This window comes from Bombyx mori, chromosome 24 (genome assembly GCF_030269925.1).
Source record: "Bombyx mori chromosome 24, ASM3026992v2".
Taxonomy (NCBI): domain Eukaryota; kingdom Metazoa; phylum Arthropoda; class Insecta; order Lepidoptera; family Bombycidae; genus Bombyx; species Bombyx mori.
The window spans coordinates 7555463-7572067 of NC_085130.1; the positions used below are offsets into that span (position 1 = coordinate 7555463).

The 16605-nt window shown below is 39.6% G+C and overlaps 1 protein-coding gene across 8 annotated transcripts in view; it reads right to left on the bottom strand.

Annotated features, from left to right (window-relative positions):
* Nucleotides 1–16605, bottom strand: part of LOC101735452 (protein enabled) — a 68640-nt gene that overhangs the window by 6242 nt on the left and 45793 nt on the right. For 4 of the 8 annotated variants that reach the window (XM_021353440.3, XM_038019784.2, XM_012697489.4 and 1 more), the window contains 11 exons: nucleotides 12351–12516; nucleotides 11155–11310; nucleotides 9853–9971; nucleotides 9150–9285; nucleotides 7294–7391; nucleotides 6463–6565; nucleotides 5691–5741; nucleotides 4364–4534; nucleotides 2577–2747; nucleotides 2052–2154; nucleotides 297–388 (listed from right to left, as the gene is read on the bottom strand). In XM_021353440.3, coding sequence (XP_021209115.1) covers nucleotides 297–388; nucleotides 2052–2154; nucleotides 2577–2747; nucleotides 4364–4534; nucleotides 5691–5741; nucleotides 6463–6565; nucleotides 7294–7391; nucleotides 9150–9285; nucleotides 9853–9971; nucleotides 11155–11310; nucleotides 12351–12516 — 1366 coding nt within the window. The remainder of the gene's footprint in view (nucleotides 1–296; nucleotides 389–2051; nucleotides 2155–2576; nucleotides 2748–4363; nucleotides 4535–5690; nucleotides 5742–6462; nucleotides 6566–7293; nucleotides 7392–9149; nucleotides 9286–9852; nucleotides 9972–11154; nucleotides 11311–12350; nucleotides 12517–16605) is intronic. The other 4 variants (XM_062675743.1, XM_021353439.3, XM_021353437.3 and 1 more) reach the window with 3 other exon arrangements.

Sequence of the window (16605 nt, forward strand, 5' to 3'; positions counted from 1 at the left end):
CCGGAGAAACGCGACCCACTTAGAAGATCCGGCGAGAAACTCAGTGGGCTGTGTCTATGGGTTAATATAATTAACATTAATTGCACTGAATCCCCTGACAGTAATTACGCAAATTATAATTTTGCGAGTTTTGATTTTTATTACACGATTTTATTCCTTCACCGTGGAAGTCAATCGTGAACATTTGTTGCGTACGTATTTCATTAGAAAAATTGGTACCCGCCTGCGGGATTCGAACACCGGTGCATCGCTACATACGAATGCACCGGACGTCTTATCCTTTAGGCCAATCATACCTTTAGAATGGTCTCCTCGCTGGCGGAACCGAAGCGCTTTCGCACCGAGCGCGGGGACTGCGCCGGCGGCTGCCCCGCCGACTCCGGGGTGGCTGTGGACAACAGCAAGGTACAGGCACACGGTAACTCAACTCTTCAGTGAGATGTCACTTTTGTATGTAACAGCTTACGGTGCGAGTAATGAATGAATGAATGAATGAATGATTTATTTTATTTCAAACAACAACAAAAAGTCCATATGTGTACATAGTATCATTGAAACACGCTTAAAATTAACAAAACCAATCAAATAAAAAAGGTGCATTTATTAAAAACTAGCGACCCGCCCTCGCTTCGCTTTGGAAACTGTAATTTATTATTGATTTCTCCACTATTTAATGGATGTTATTATACATATAAATATTCCTCTTCAATCACTCTATCTATTAAAGAAAATCGCATCAAAATTTTACAGAGAGACAGAGAAAGCGACTTTGTTTTATACTATGTAGTGGTAATTATCAGTTGAATACATTTCAAATATTCCATTCACATGATACTTACTTTGAACCAACCACTATTATTATTCAGTCCGCAATTGAACCATGGTACAATGGTTCAAGTACCGACAGTCATAATGGTCTGTTAATCGTCGCAATAAGATTTTTTTAAGGAACTTTATGACCTGGTAACTAAGACCTTTAGGTCAAGTCATATTTTAATTTATATTCTTATTTTTATGAAATATGATAATATGGAGTGAAATGAAACGAGATGATATGGCATGAAATATAATCTCAGTAAAATGGTGATCATTTACTGAGACTTTTTCAGTGGGATTTTTGGAAGATCCCGAGAAGTTACGTCTATTGGCTTTGTTGTATTTTCCCACATTTGTGCACATTCAGATATTAAACAGTTAATAAACCACCGTTACTACACATTTAAACCTGAAGAAACACTAAATAGACAAAATAAAACAAAACACACAACTTCACTCATCGCGTTCCCGCCAAAAAGGCCTCGCAACAAGAAAAGGTCTCCTTTAAAAATATCCTCTGTTTTTAATATCAATCATATCACATTCAGAGAGCACCAGGTTCCCTTGTTTGACATGAGGTCTGTCCGTTCAGAGGTTTTTAGATACATAGCAAGGAGGCTGAGTATCATTGGTGACAAGGGTAGGGATTCGGCCCATAGATAATACACACAAATTAGGTATAGATAAGCAACTCAAGCACTCAACAAAAATGTTTACGGGCGTCGGCCACTAGATGGCTTCGCTTCAATTAGTTTCTTATTGCTCCTGTAGATGGCAGTAACGTATTACCTATCCTACATTTTATTTTTAATTAAGGTTTTTGTAAATTTTCAGAAATAACAAATCAATAAAAATTTATCAATTTGTGAATTTACCAAATGAGGACTTGTGTGGTTTATTATTTTTTGTGTTTGGTTATACAATAATTAAATACCTTAACATTTAATAACATATAAGTTTAGGGACATCCGCTACAAGATGTCGCTAGTTTCCTTACAAAAAAAAAAACATATTTGTTTTTTTTATTTGCTTAGATTGGTGGACAAGCTTACAGCCCACCTGGTGTTAAGGTTTTAGCGGAGCCCATAGGCATCTACAACGTAAATGCGCCACCCACCTTGAGGATATAAGTTCTAAGGTCTCAGTATAGTTACAACGGCTGCCCCACCCTTCAAACCGAAACGCATTACTGCTTCACGGCAGAATTAGGTGGGAATTGATCCGTGGCACAGTACCTGTGGTCCCGTTGCAGGCGGCTGGGAGGCGGTGCGGGAGGGTGGCGCTGCGTTCCCAGGTCTTCAGCGGAGTCGACGTCACGGAGCTCTCCGTCGACGACTCCTGGAAAACACAGACACATTTATCATTAAAAATAGGAGCCAGTCACCGTCGACGCCCTAGACACGTCCTTAAAGATCCAACAACCCTTACATTAGACGCCTTCAGCTCTAACACTAGGAGCAGGGACTCCGGCAACCGTACTCGTTGAACTCGACAGTAGTAGTAACTAGGTAGGTAGTAGATTCATTCGCGAAGCAGCTGCTTTTGAGTTGTTAGGCCTTTTTTTTATTGCCCATGTAGGCAGACGAGCATACGGCCCACCTGATGGTGAGTGGTTACCGTCGCCCATGGACTTCAGCAATGCCAGGGGAGAGCCGAGCCGCTACCTACCGCTAAAGGAGTGAGTATACTCTGATCTTATTTCTCAAGTGGCCTCGTTTACCTAATTTCTATGCTACAGTCACAAGTCCTCCGACCCCTACCTCCGCCCTGTCGAGGTGTGCCCTCCGCCGCGCGAGCGTCCTGGCCATTTCGTTCATCATGCAGTGCAGGGTGCCGCGGGCGCCGCCGCTGCCGGCTGACGATGAGGAGGACCCTGAGTGCTCTCCGCCGCTCGGAGACGCGGCCTCCGTCGTTGTTGGTGTCGTTTGCTGCTGAATACGTAAAAAAAACTAATTTTACAATACCTATAACATCCAATGGCAAGAGCAGCGTGTCATTCTTTTTTGTTGTTTTTTTGAAGTGAAACTTCTTTAGAATCGTTGTGATTTCAAACTCGATGAAACGAAAAAATAAGTCCATAGAGACAGAAACACATAAACGTATAGGATTCAGCCGGCGAGAGAATGAGATAGAACACATTAGACGTTCTCGGTCTCCTCTTTGTGCGACTCTTCGTAGCATCCCCACTGTCGTCTACTAAACATTGTCCATATGTATGCTCCCGTGTAGTGGGATAGTCAGTATATCTATATCTTATTTATAAGTTTCACTTCTACCGTGTGTGACATGCACACACACACATCTTATATATATAAAAGAAAGTCGTGTTAGTTACACTATTTATAACTCAGGAACGGCTGAACTGATTTGGCTGAAAATTGGTGAGGCGGTAGCTTAGAACCAGGAGAAGGACATAGGATACTTTTTATCACGTTCCCAAGGGACGTGGCATAAGACGTGGTATAACAAAACGAAACTGATATGGAATAGCAAAACGCAACAGACAGCTAAACGTAATATACTCTATGGTTAATTATAGTAGAATTTTGAAGTTGACCGGTTGATGTGTTTGAAACAAACCGTGTGGCGGAACAAAGTTCGCCAGGTCCACTAGTTATTTTTATTTTTATGTTAAATTTATATTTTATTTTTGTGTTAAATTTATAAAGCTTTTATTCGGCGTCAGTCTGTCGTGAAAGAGTCAAAGCGATGCCCCCAATGAACACTACGCTAACTCCAAATTCGTAGGTTTACAGGAGAAGCGTTTAAACGAAAAAAGTTGATAAAATCTTTATTATACCAGATATATTTATGATTTTTTTGTGTAACTAGCTGATCTACTCTTGCTTCGAGCCCCATCAATAATGATTTGTAATACTTTTAAAATAGTGAAGCGATTTGCGTGAAAAAGGAAAATTTCAAAATTTTTAGTTAGAGTAGTGTTGATTGGAGGCATCGAAAGGATCTAAATACCATAATGCTATTAAGTCTCCACTGCCTGCTACTGTTATATTAATATTTATTTCGTTTACTTCAGATTTTGCATCCATATTACATTCATTAACATTTCTTAAATTAACATTTCGTATAGTATAACAGAATTAAATAGAAACAATAACTACCTACAGTTTCGAAAAAAAACAAAAACAATAATAACAATAAAACAAAAATAATAGTTTAAAAAACTAACAAAACACTCTTTTATAGAATATCCAACTAAAAAATTAATTTGAATTAAAATAGTGTAAGAAAAAATGATTTTATTGTAAAAAAAAGCGTGGGGTGCATGGTATTAGTAATTATTTTTCCCTTTTTTCTAAATATTGAATTGTCATCAATCCTTAATAAGTATACCAAATTTCGAGTTAACCCGACGTTTTGAAGGGGGTCAAAATCATGTTCAAAGATTCCGTTACAAACATACATACGTCTGAAGCTAATAAAAGCGTATTAATAAAAATGAACGTCAAAACTACTTTAACCTGTAGGCTGGTTTGTTTTTGTTGTTTTAATTTATCTTTGATGTCCAATCGAATTTTACTCTCACCTTGGCCTGTCTCTTAAGTCTGGCCTGCTGCAGCTGTGCAGCGAGGCCCGTGAGGTCGGGCTGCGGGGGTGGGGGCGGCGGCGGCGGGGGGGCGGGGCCCGTGGCGCCCGGCGGCGGGGGCGGGGGAGGAGGGCCGGCGCTCGGCGCGGGGGCCGGTTGCTGAACTTGCTGCTGGAGAATTAGAGACATTTTTGAAGAGATAGGCACATATTTGCGTAATTCCTGGTGATAGGACCTCTTGTGAGTCCGCGCGGGTAGGTACCACCGCCCTGCCTATTTCTGCCGTGAAGCAGTAAGGCGTTTCGGTTTGAAGGGCGGGGCAGCCGTTGTAACTATACTGAGACCTTAGAACTTATATCTCAAGGTGGGTGGCGCATTTACGTTGTAGATGTCTATAGACTTTAGTAACCACTTAACACTAAGTGGGCTGTGAGCTCGTCCACCCATCTAAGCAATAAAAAAAATTGGAATCGGCATAGTTTAAAAGTTCTGCGCAAACACGAAAACTAAGGCCATAAGACAAGCGTTTTGGTTCGTGCTAGGAAATATTTCTACGACACGCCTGATAAAGAATGTTTCTCGATCATAATATAAGCACAGATAAAAGAAAATAATATTATTGTTCTCGCATAGCGTCACCAAATGTTAAAATTTTTTAGTGTATCGTTCGATGGACCGTGTTACGACATGTAGGTATGCCGATAACGATAAAATGTTAATTCAGCATCCGCAAATTGTTCAGTCGGAGTCTGTGGTTCTCAAACTATTTTTGTCGCGACACACTTTTAAAGATTTCAAAATTTAACCAAATCTATAAATACACTTGTGTGCAATAAATAGTTCATGGTAATTATTTATGCGACGCACAAAATTAAGTTGGCACGGTATTTGAGAATCATTTAAGTTCTGACTAACTGTCACAAAGGGAACTCTCCAGTAAGTACTAGAGGATGACCGAGCTTTGCTCGGTATTTTGTTGTTGTTGATAAATTGTGTTCTTTAGAAATTATATTTAAATACGAATTACATATTGATGTTATATCATTTATTTTCTTACAATAAAAAAATATAAGTTTATTTTTAAGTTGATTATCGATAAAGTTGATTATTGAAAACACGAAGCAAACAGCATTTTCTGAAAATAAATCGTAGCTAAATCGATTTATCGCCCCCGAAATCTCCTGTATACCAAATTTTATGAAAATCGTTGGAACCCTTTCCGAGATTGAGATTATATATATATTTATATACAAGAATTGCTCGTTTAAAGATATAAGATTAAAATACTGATTAATCTTAAAAGTTGTTTTCAGACAATCTAACATACCATCGGTGGTGGTTGTGGCGCCGCGGGCGGAGTCGGTGGCGCTACTGGACCCTGTAATAGCATTGTTAAATAAAAAAAATATATACCATTTCAATATTTACACTTTTTTTTTGTGTCGTACCTAAGCTGATGGTCTTGAGAGACCTTTTCCCGCAGCCTTAGCAAGTAGGTGAGCTCACGGGGCTCAAACCTGACGACGTTATTACCACTGGCCCTAGCATGATGTGCTTCGCAGAATCTACAACCGGATCGGAAACGCGACCCACTGAGAAGACCCGACGAGAAACTCAGTGGGCTGTGTCTATGGATTAATTTACTCGTCGAGCCCTTCGACGCAAGCGACGGGTTCGACGAGGACGATGACCGGATTTTACATAATTATTTTTTCTGACTTTGTATACAATAAAGTGTAAATAAGTTATTTACGATTTATAAATTAATTAATAGAATATAGAGTGGTGAAAGGCTTTTTGGTTTAGGCAACATTTTTAAAACTTCACAGGAGAGTCATTTAAAGTTTGAACTTTGAAAAAAGTATCATAACGAAATAACCTCTTCGGCTATTTGAATGGAGTAAACTTAATTGAAGTTGATGTAAAAACAACGAACTGTTGTTACTAGTACCAAAGTAATGGCACCTTTAATTACAGAGAGAAATGTCGCTCCCCGATATTATTTGTTAAAGATATTAGTGTCTCAATGATATCTAATGACCCCCTACACAATTGTTCGGCCCGTAGTATATTTGCTGCACAAAAAAATGAATACTCACATTGTTGGTCGGCGCCAGGTTCTGGTGGGGGGGCACGGGGGGCGGTGCGGGGGGCGCGGGGGGACCTGCCGCCGATAGGGACATGTTCGGGGCCATTGGAGCGCTGTCCGTCAAACGTTTTATTATAAATATTTAAGACCAGTATAATTCTGTTATCCTTATTATCTACGAATAAACATAATTTACGCAGTGTTCGTTTGTTAATTTTCAATTCGTCTTCAAATTGTTAAATGTAAAAAAACACGTGTGCAATTCACACGTGGTAGAAGTGAAACCTTAAAAAATTAAAATACAATAATCCTAAATTTTTTTATTCTTTTTTTTTTATTGCCTTTGTAGGAAGACGAGCATACGGCCTACCTGGTGGTAAGTGGTTACCGTCGCTCATGGACGTCAGCAATGCCAGAGGCAGAGCCAAGCCGCTGCCTACCATAAAAATATCTAAGTATATGTAAAATTTTGTCATTAGTAAATAATTGTAAATCATCTTTTATAGTATGAGGTGGCGCCCTCTGTGAATTGATATTTTAACTTCACATATAATCCTAAATTAAAATTCACTGCAAGAGGTTTACTACACTACACACGTTAGTATTAAAAAAATCTCATAGATGGCTAGTTTTTATTATTGGACTTATTTTTCGTTTCATTGAGTTTGAGAAATCACAACGATTCTAAAGAAGTTTCACTTCAAAAGAACACAAAAAAGTGTGCGTCCCCTGATTTGTTCGCGCAGCAATGGATAAACCAATTTCATAAGTTTAAAAATACAATCTTTAAGTGACGACTACATGCCGTGCCAGAATCAGGTATTTCCACATTTGCATGTACCTGTTAGTGCGGTGATGTCCTGGTGTCGGTTGACTTGGCTGATGAGGCAGCGTGTGGTGAACCCCATGAGGAGGCGGAGCAGGGGGCGTTGCTTGCGCCTGCAATGCAATCGTTCTCAAATTGTTACCACAGATACCACGGATGCTCAAAAACATCACCCGTATTCGTAAAACGCTATCATCACTTCACTTGAATTTGCGAATGTCGATTTAGCAGCTCGTAATACACCCCTCCCTTATTTATCTAGAATTCGCCAAAAAAATACCCTCTACTACTCATCAAATCAAATCAAATCAAAATTTTTTTATTCAACATAAATGAAAGTACATTCTTGTTGAACGTCAAAAGAACTACCGCCAATTCACAAGAACTAGCCTCCGTCCTGAGAAGAATTGGCAAGAAACTCAGCGGGCATGTCTTTTTTTTTTATATATATGAAATTATTTTTTTTATTATTTTTTTATTAGATTTTTTTTTTTTTAAATATGAATTTTTTACAATGAGTATTATAACGTAACAATTACTACGATATTGAAATGCCCGGAGCGAGCAACTCATTTCCACTTTGTGCAATCTTCTATTAATCCTTTTCTTTTTGATAAAAAGAGATGAGACTATGTTAGAGAGTTCATCCGACGATTTTGATACCGTCACATAATGGTAGTAGGACACACGGTGGTAGGACCTCTTGTGAGTCCGCACGGGTAGGTACCACCGCCCCGCCTATTTCTGCCGTGAAGCAGTAATGCGTTTCGGTTTGAAGGGTGGGGCAGCCGTTGTAACTATACTGAGACCTTAGAACTTATATCTCAAGGTGTGTGGCGTGTTTACGTTGTAGATGTCTATGGGCTCCAGTAACCACTTAGCACCAGGGCTGTGAGCTCTTCCACACATCTAAGCAATAAAAGAAAAAAAAACCTGCCCTAACAAACCGTTATGACTGTCGGTACTTTAACCGTTGTACCATGGTTCACTTGTGGACTAAATAATAATAATAATAATAATGGTTGGTTCGAAGTAAGTATCAGTTGAATGGAACACTTATTTGAAATGTATTCAACTGATAATTATCTATATATATATATATATAAAAGAAAGTCGTGTTAGTTACACTATCTATAACTTAAGAACGGCTGAACTGATTTGGCTGAAAATTGGTGGGGAGGTAGCTTAGAACCAGGAGAAGGACATGGGATCACTTTTTATCACGTTTCCGTGGGACGTGACATACAACGTGGTATAAACAAAACATAACTCATATGGAATAACAAAAAGCAACTGACAGCTAAACGTAATGTAGTCTATGGTTAATTATAGTAGAATTTTGAAGTTGACCGGTTGATGTGTTTGTTTCTAGTTTCTATTAGCTTATTGTGCCGGGATAGGTAATCATTAAGAAAGCCATGCCGCGACCGACACGATCAAATCTTTCCCGACGAAACCGTAATGCAACTAGGATTCGAAACTTTGCGAGTGAAAAGCCTGAAGAAGAACAAGAAAATATAATAATAATAACTAAAATACATGGCCAATAAAGAATCATTAAAATACTTGCTTTTTTAATTTACATTAATTATCCAAATAAAAAATTGACCTTGATCAAAAGTCTGCTCATTTATTGCCTCTAAGGCGGAACAAAGTTCGCCGGGTTCGCTAGTTTTTAATAAATGTATCTTTTTTATTTGATAGGTTTTGTAATTTTAAGTATGTTTCAATGATACTATGTACACATATAGACTTGTTGTTGTCTGAAATAAAATAAATCATTCATTCATTCATTGATAAAAACTACCAGTGGCTCCCAAACTCTGACCCGGATACGATATATCACAAAGTTGCTTCTTTAGTTAACGTACCTGATGCGGGTGTGGGTGCGGCGCGTGGTACTGGCTCGGCGGATGGTATTGCTGGTGGTTCTGGTGAGGCTGGTGCTGCGCAGCGTGGTATTGGGGCTGCTGTTGAAGTATCGCTGCGTCTTCTCTTGTCATCGTTCTGCAGATGACATTTTCAATAACAGACAGAGCATTAGACCTATTTTTGTTTTGCTTCGATAGGCGGACGAGCTTGCTATCTATCTGTTATTCACTGGTGGTCACTGGAGTTTATAGATACATGTTGTCGTCAAGTTTTAGACATGAAGGTGAAATCTCAGAGTGAGGCACCCACCATTCGAACCAGATTAATTGCTTCATAGTAGAAATAGACCGCATGGCCCTTATTAAGTGATGATAAACCTTCATTGTGGAAGTCATTCGTGAACACCTGTTAAGGGCATATTTTCTTACAACGATGTTCTTTTTTATTGCCCTTGCAGGCAGGCGAGCATACGGCCCACTTGATGGTGAGTGGTTATCGTCGCCCATGGACTACAGCAAATGCCAGGGACAGAGCCAAGCTGCTGCCTACCGTTACACTGTTTAACTGTACGCTTATAACGTGTAAGTGTCTGTCTTCGAAGATCGGCATAGTTGATCTCTTTCGCGGCGAAGACTTGGATGTGATCAACAATCAACGTGTCCCTATAATGTATGACCTCAAATCGATACCATGAACGTTTACCTGTACCCCATGTCCTCGTCGTGGTTGTACGTGTTGTTGTGGCCGTTGTAGGGGGCGGGCGGGTTTAGGGCCTGAGGGGGCGGCGGCGCTGAGTTCACGTTCGGCTTGTTCGCTAGTATCTGATAGAAAAACGAGGCGGTATTGCGAATGTTCTATGTAGGTATTGCATCGGTCACCGGTCATCGTTCTCGTAAATTAACACACAGACACAGCCCACTGAGTTTCTCGCCGGATCTTCTCAGTGGGTCGCGTTTTCGATCCGGTGGTAGATTCTGCGAGGCACGGCTCTTGCTAGGGTTCGTGTTAGCAACATCGTCAGGTTTGAGCCCCGTGAGCTCACCTACGAGTTAACGTTACGCTGAAAGTCTCTCAAGGCTATCAGCTTAGGTAAAAAAAAAAGCATCCGTTGAGATTGGCTGGTAGAACGTGAACTTGGGTGACAAGAGCCAAGTCTCAATTGTATAACGGCTGTATCATTTCATGACTTCTCCGCAACAAGAACTCATCATGACCATTTTCACCTCAATCTGTCCACTGCTGAACATAAGCCTCTCCAATCGATTCCCACTATGACCGGTCCGTTGCCACATGCATCCAACATGACCCAGCGATTTTCACTAGGTTGTCGGTCTATCTAGTAGGTGGACGTCCCACACTGGGCTAGCCAGTACGACAGACACACGAAGGTTTTCCAATTTGAAGATTGTGATCACATATTCCCTGATCGAAGACGTTCAGAATTTGGTGTCTGTTTCTGGTGGTGTCTGGAAACTCGAAACAATTACACTCTCAGACACTCTCTGATTCATAAGACATACCGATTTATCCGATGAAGTTTACGCTATCGCCTTTAATTGCATTTCGAATGAGTTATGACAACAAAGTATGATATGGGCACACAAATGTCCACTATTTCATGCGTTTTATGCGTTTAATGACAAAATGGACCACTTATCTATTACATAGTGGTATTTTATATCCCAGAGAATGACATAGCGCAGTTTTTGTCTACAATTTTTTCCCTACCAATGCCGATAGCCTTGAGAGGCTATTTCAGCTTCTCCTTGACGTGTAGGTGAGTTCACAGGGCTCAAACCGGGTGTGATGCTAAAACTGGCCCTAGCAAGAGCAGTGCTTCGCAGAATCTACCATCGAATCGGAAATGCGACCCAATCTACCATAAATTGCACGCAATGTAACAAAATATAAGATCAATTGTTGGTCCAACACGAACTCTTGCGAACGTCACGGTATAAAAGTCTTCAGAGTGTGGTCTTATTGGAACCTGTGCGACATGTTTACCTCTAATGTGTGCATCATAGCCCTCGCGAAGCTATCCGCGTCCTCTCTACAGGAGAAGTTGAGGCCGTAAACGTGTCTAGCGTCGCGCCACTGGTGAAACGTGGCGGTCGCCTGGTTGTACTTTAGACCTCGCACTATTCCGCAGTTTATCACCACCTGGAACGAATAATGTGAACATTATTCTCGGCTTTTTTTATTGCTTATGTGGGTGGACGAGCTCAAGGCTCACCTTGTGTTAAGTAGTTATTGGAGCCCATAGACATCTAAAACGTAAATGCCGCCACCCACCTTGAGACATGTCGCCTTTTAGCATTAAAAGTGTACAATTTCCAAAAATATTCGAAATTGAGTTAATATGCGTATACGTTTGATATCACCAGTATTTTTCTCCTAAGTACTGTCAAAAGAGCGTAGTTTAGTTTTAGCTTTTTTTTTAGTGTACCTATGTTTTGAATACTATTATAATAACAAAATTAATACGTAATTTTATCTTTTATCTTTAAATATTACATGTTAAGCCTTTAAAACACTCTCCTGTAAAATGTTTTGAGATTATGCAGTTTTAATGTGAGAAGAGATGTGTTCTAAGGTCTTACAGTACAACGGTTGCCCCGCCCTTCAAGCCGAAACACATCACTGCTTCACGGCAGAAATAGGCAGTGTGGTGGTACCTACCAGTGCGAAATCTCATGACGTCCTACCACCAGTTTCATAATAAACCTACAACAAGTCCAGCGGTATATATGTTGTGTCCCTACCATGATCTTTGTAGCTCGGGAAAGTAGCACAACTATCTCATCTTCAAAACAATCAAGCTATTGTGATGGAAGATCCTACGGTCTCTATGTTTATATTCTCAACTAGCGACCCGCCCTCGCTACGCTTCGGAAACATTAAATTTTATTATTGATAGCTGAGTCCCGCGATGTTACCCGCGGTTATTGTCGTACCGCGGGTTATGCCGCGGGGCGAAGCTAGTCTAAAAAGTGTAGTTCACCTATCAGTGAAAGTCTCGTCAAAATCGGACCAGTCATTCCAGAGATTAGCCAGAACAAACAGACAGACAAAAAATGTAAAAAATGTTATTTTGGTGTATTAACCGTTTAAATATTCATGTGCACGTAGTAAAAAGCGGTTATTTCAATATTACAAACAGACACTCCATTTTTATTAGCAAGTATAGATGAAAAACGAACCTCGTGATCATTAAGTTTTCTGCCCACCACCCTGAAGGTATTGTGCTGGGTGTGATGATAGATGTGGACCTTGGACAGGCCGGACGAGCTGCCTGAAGGTACCCAGCGCTTCTGCCCATCGTCGTACACCATGACGGAGGCGCGGGCGCTGCTTATTGACTGTTCACTGTTGACAAATAAAACAGAAGTTTTTCAATCGATTCCTCTCAACTAAAAACAACATGCCAATTCCAAACGATGCAGGATCGTGGAATGTTGACCAGCAGTAATACCAAATAGGAAACAAGACTTTTTTTTTTCTTAGGTGGGTGGACGAGCTCACAGCCCACCTGGTGTTAAGTGGTTACTGGAGCCCATAGACATCTACAACGTAAATGCGCCACCCAACTTGAAGTATAAGTTCTAAGGTCTCAAATATAGTTACAACGGCTGCCCCATCCCTCAAACCGAAACGCATTACTGCTTCACAGTAGAAACAGAGGCAGGGTGGTGGTACCTACCCCCCGCGGACTCATAAGGGGTCCTACCACCAGTAAATAAGGCAATTGATATTACAGCTTTTTTTATTGCTTAAATAGGTGTACGAGCTCACGGCCCACTTAGTGTTGAGCTGTTATCGGAGCCTATAGACATCATTCATTCTCCTGCCCTTCTCTCAGTCACCTGGGGGTCGGCGCAACAAGTTTTCACCTTCCATACTCTCCTATCATATATCATTTTTTCGCTCACTCCTCTCTTACCCATATCGTCTTTCACGCAATCCATCCATTACTTCTTAGGTCTACCTCTTCCTCTATATCCTTCCACATTCATAGTTAACACTCTCTTACCAACCTCATTTCGTCTCATCACATGTCCATACCATCCCAAACGCGCACTTCTCAGCGTCTCTGTCACAGGTGCCACTTTCAGACTTCCTCTAACATATTCATTACGTATTCTATCCATTCCCGTTACTCCACACATCCATCGCAACATTCGCATCTCTTCTGCATGCAATCGCCTTTCATATAGACATCAATAGCGTATATATTAGGAGTGGGTAATATCGGTTTTGCCGCGTATCGAATCGTATCTATATATCGACTATCAATATCGGATATTGAATCTATATATTTTCTGAATCTATATATTGATGGATGCTAGTAGATTTTCTTGATTCATGATATTTGAGATTTGAAACGATACGCTGATATAATATCGTAGTAGATATAGATTTAAGTCAACGTTATACGGTTGGTTTTCTGATATCAACTTATAATATGATTTTAAAGTAACTAGAGGTCCCGCAGTAGTCGAAATTCGACTATAATTAATTGGAATTGTAAGTTTGTACACTATTATGATTGTATTTTATACTTCTATAATCACAAATTTCGCCAAGACTACACTATAAAAAATATAAACAAAGGCAAACAATATTTAATCTATTCTCAATTTGACAACAGACGTCAAGAACAAAAGTTTGACAATAAATAGTAGGCATGCGTGTGTGCGTCAAATACATGGTATGTAGTGTGTGTAATGTTTTCTTTATTGATTTAATGTATCTTTTATGCATTATTTAAAAAAAATATTAGCATTGTGCACTTCTTCTCTATATTCTCTATAAGTGTGGAAAATTTCATACTCCTCCGTCCGCGCAATTTTCGTAAAAAGGAATACAAAGTTTTTGCTTCACGTATTAATATATAAAGTAATAAAAAGAACATGAAAATAAAAATATCAAAAAAACTTTCCTTCATGCTTTTATCATTAGCTTAGGCCTAGCTTAGGCTTAGTACTGGCTACATTATTTTCAGTTTTTAGTATTTTGTGTCTTAATTTTAAATTACAAAATATACCAAAATAGTGTAGATTTCAAAAGTTTAATACAAACACAAGAAATAAACACAATTATTTGGATTCAACTAAAAATAGAAAAATGTGTACTTTAAAAATCAAACACAAAAAACTTTTAAGTATTTATAAACACTTGTCCAAAAATTCTAGTTCAAGGTCAAAGCGCGTGAAATTAAATTCAACGATGCAAATAGGCTATACTGCATTCAAGTTAGGGTCGAAAGTTGAAACTTCTTTCCTAAATTGTATCCTGCTGATACGCTAAGAATAATCTACAGACATATGGACTTAAATATAAGGTTTACAATTGTATGGATAATGCCTGTTTCTGTTTCATTCATCACATGATATCCCTATCGTGCGCTCACTCACTCGCTCGCTCACTCACTCTGGCCGATTCGATACGAACCAAACGAATATTGCTGATATTTACGAATCGGTCGATATGCCGATGCGCATCACATCGAGCAATATCGTGTATCGGCTGATATCGAAATATAGATTTCGATTCACGAATCGGTACGATATGCCGATGCGCATCACATCGAGCAATATCGTGTATCGGCTGATATCGATATATAGATTTCGTGCGGGGCGATATCGGATTCAACGATATTGCTGCGATATATAGATATTGAATCTAGATACGATTTATATCACCCACTCCTAGTATATATCGTCACCCACCTTGAGACATGAGTTCTATGTATTAACAAATAATTAAAATGTGGGTGTATCTGCCGCGAGGGAAAGACCGCAGTATCGAATGCATTGCAGTCCCAGTTGCATAACCCAAAACTTCGAAACGAGAACAAGTAAAGGTATTCTATCTTTTTAACACGATTTTATTAGCTTGGTATGTGCGTTTTTTCCCTACCTATGCTGATAGCCTTGAGAGCCTAATTCAGCTTCACCCTAGCGTGTAGGTGAGCTCTCGGGGCTCAAACCGGAAGTGTTGCTAGCACTGGCCCCAGCAAGAGCGGTGTTTCGCAGAGTTTACCATCGGAACAGAAACGCGACCCACTGAGAAGATCCGGCGAGAAACTCAGTGGGCTGTGTGCGTATGCAACGGAATCTTTGAACGCAATTTTTACAGACTTTAAGAGGTCCGATTAACTTGAAAATTTGCACACGCATTAATCGAACAGATTGCGATACAGTTATTTTATAACTTCACTCCGAAATCCTGATCGATATCGATAAAATAGTTAAAAAAAACAGTAGTGCTGAAGGACAAGAGAGAATGCAATGTCGCTGACGAGGATGTCGAAGACAGAGCGAAGTGGAGGAGTAAAGTCAGGAAAGCTGACCCCACCACCATGTGGGATAAATAGTTGGGAAGAGAGAGAGAGTGAGAGAGAGAGAGAGAGAGAAAGACTTAAAAAAAACAGACGACATTAATTGTTAGTTCCGTTTTTTGTTTAAGTGTGTTTTTTTTTGTTTGTCCTTAAACTACATACAATTAATTATGAATAACATAAATGTAAATATTCAAAAGCAACCTCTAACTGATTACTATTTTGTAATTTGCTTGAAACTAACAGACTAATTACTAAATTAAGGCTTATGTTTTCTTAGAAGACATTAAATGTAGCAACCACTTGGATAGGGTTGGCAGGGGAAAAAAACTGGGTGAATTTACAGTAGCACTAGGAAAAATCTTTAGGTTGTAGCTGATAGAAGGTAATTTCTTAGGCCACTCCCTGGTGGCTACAGCTCGTGAACCGGAAAATGTTGTTATGAATAACTTCATTAATTCTGCAGCAAAGTATTTGAATCTACCCCGATATGCCAGAATGAAAATTCTCTTATTGTGCACCATTCTCACAATACATGTCGCTTCTAAACAAAATTTCCTATAGTTGAACCAATTTTTCAATGATTTACCAAGTTTTTTTAGGTTATACGACTATTTTCAATAAACAGTCTGTTCTTGTTCTGTCGTCAGAGACATAATGTCCACTCACGTTTAACATTTCATACGCTACTCAATTACTTAGCGCATTCACGCAATTACATTCAACATGAAATCTGCAAAGCGGCAGCCCCTGTTTCCGAAGCGTTGAGTTAACGAAACAATGTATGCCCAAACGGCCTACGCAACACATACACCTAACATATACGTTGACAACCTTAAGCGGAGATTACAATATAGACTTGTGCTCTAATGGTATTTAAAACAAGGTTACTAATTCGATAACCGACAGCTATGGGCACAGCGCTTTTTAAGAGCGGCACAGTCTAATATGGTCAATTTTCGCAAGAGAATAACGTATATAAAATTTTTGCTATAGTTTATTTTAACTATGGTTAATTTGGGTACGAACTAGTGGCCTAGATATAGAATTCGGAGCAAAACAGAGATAACAACGGATGTGTCTCCGCCCAAGTTGGGGCTTTCAGGGTCAAGTCA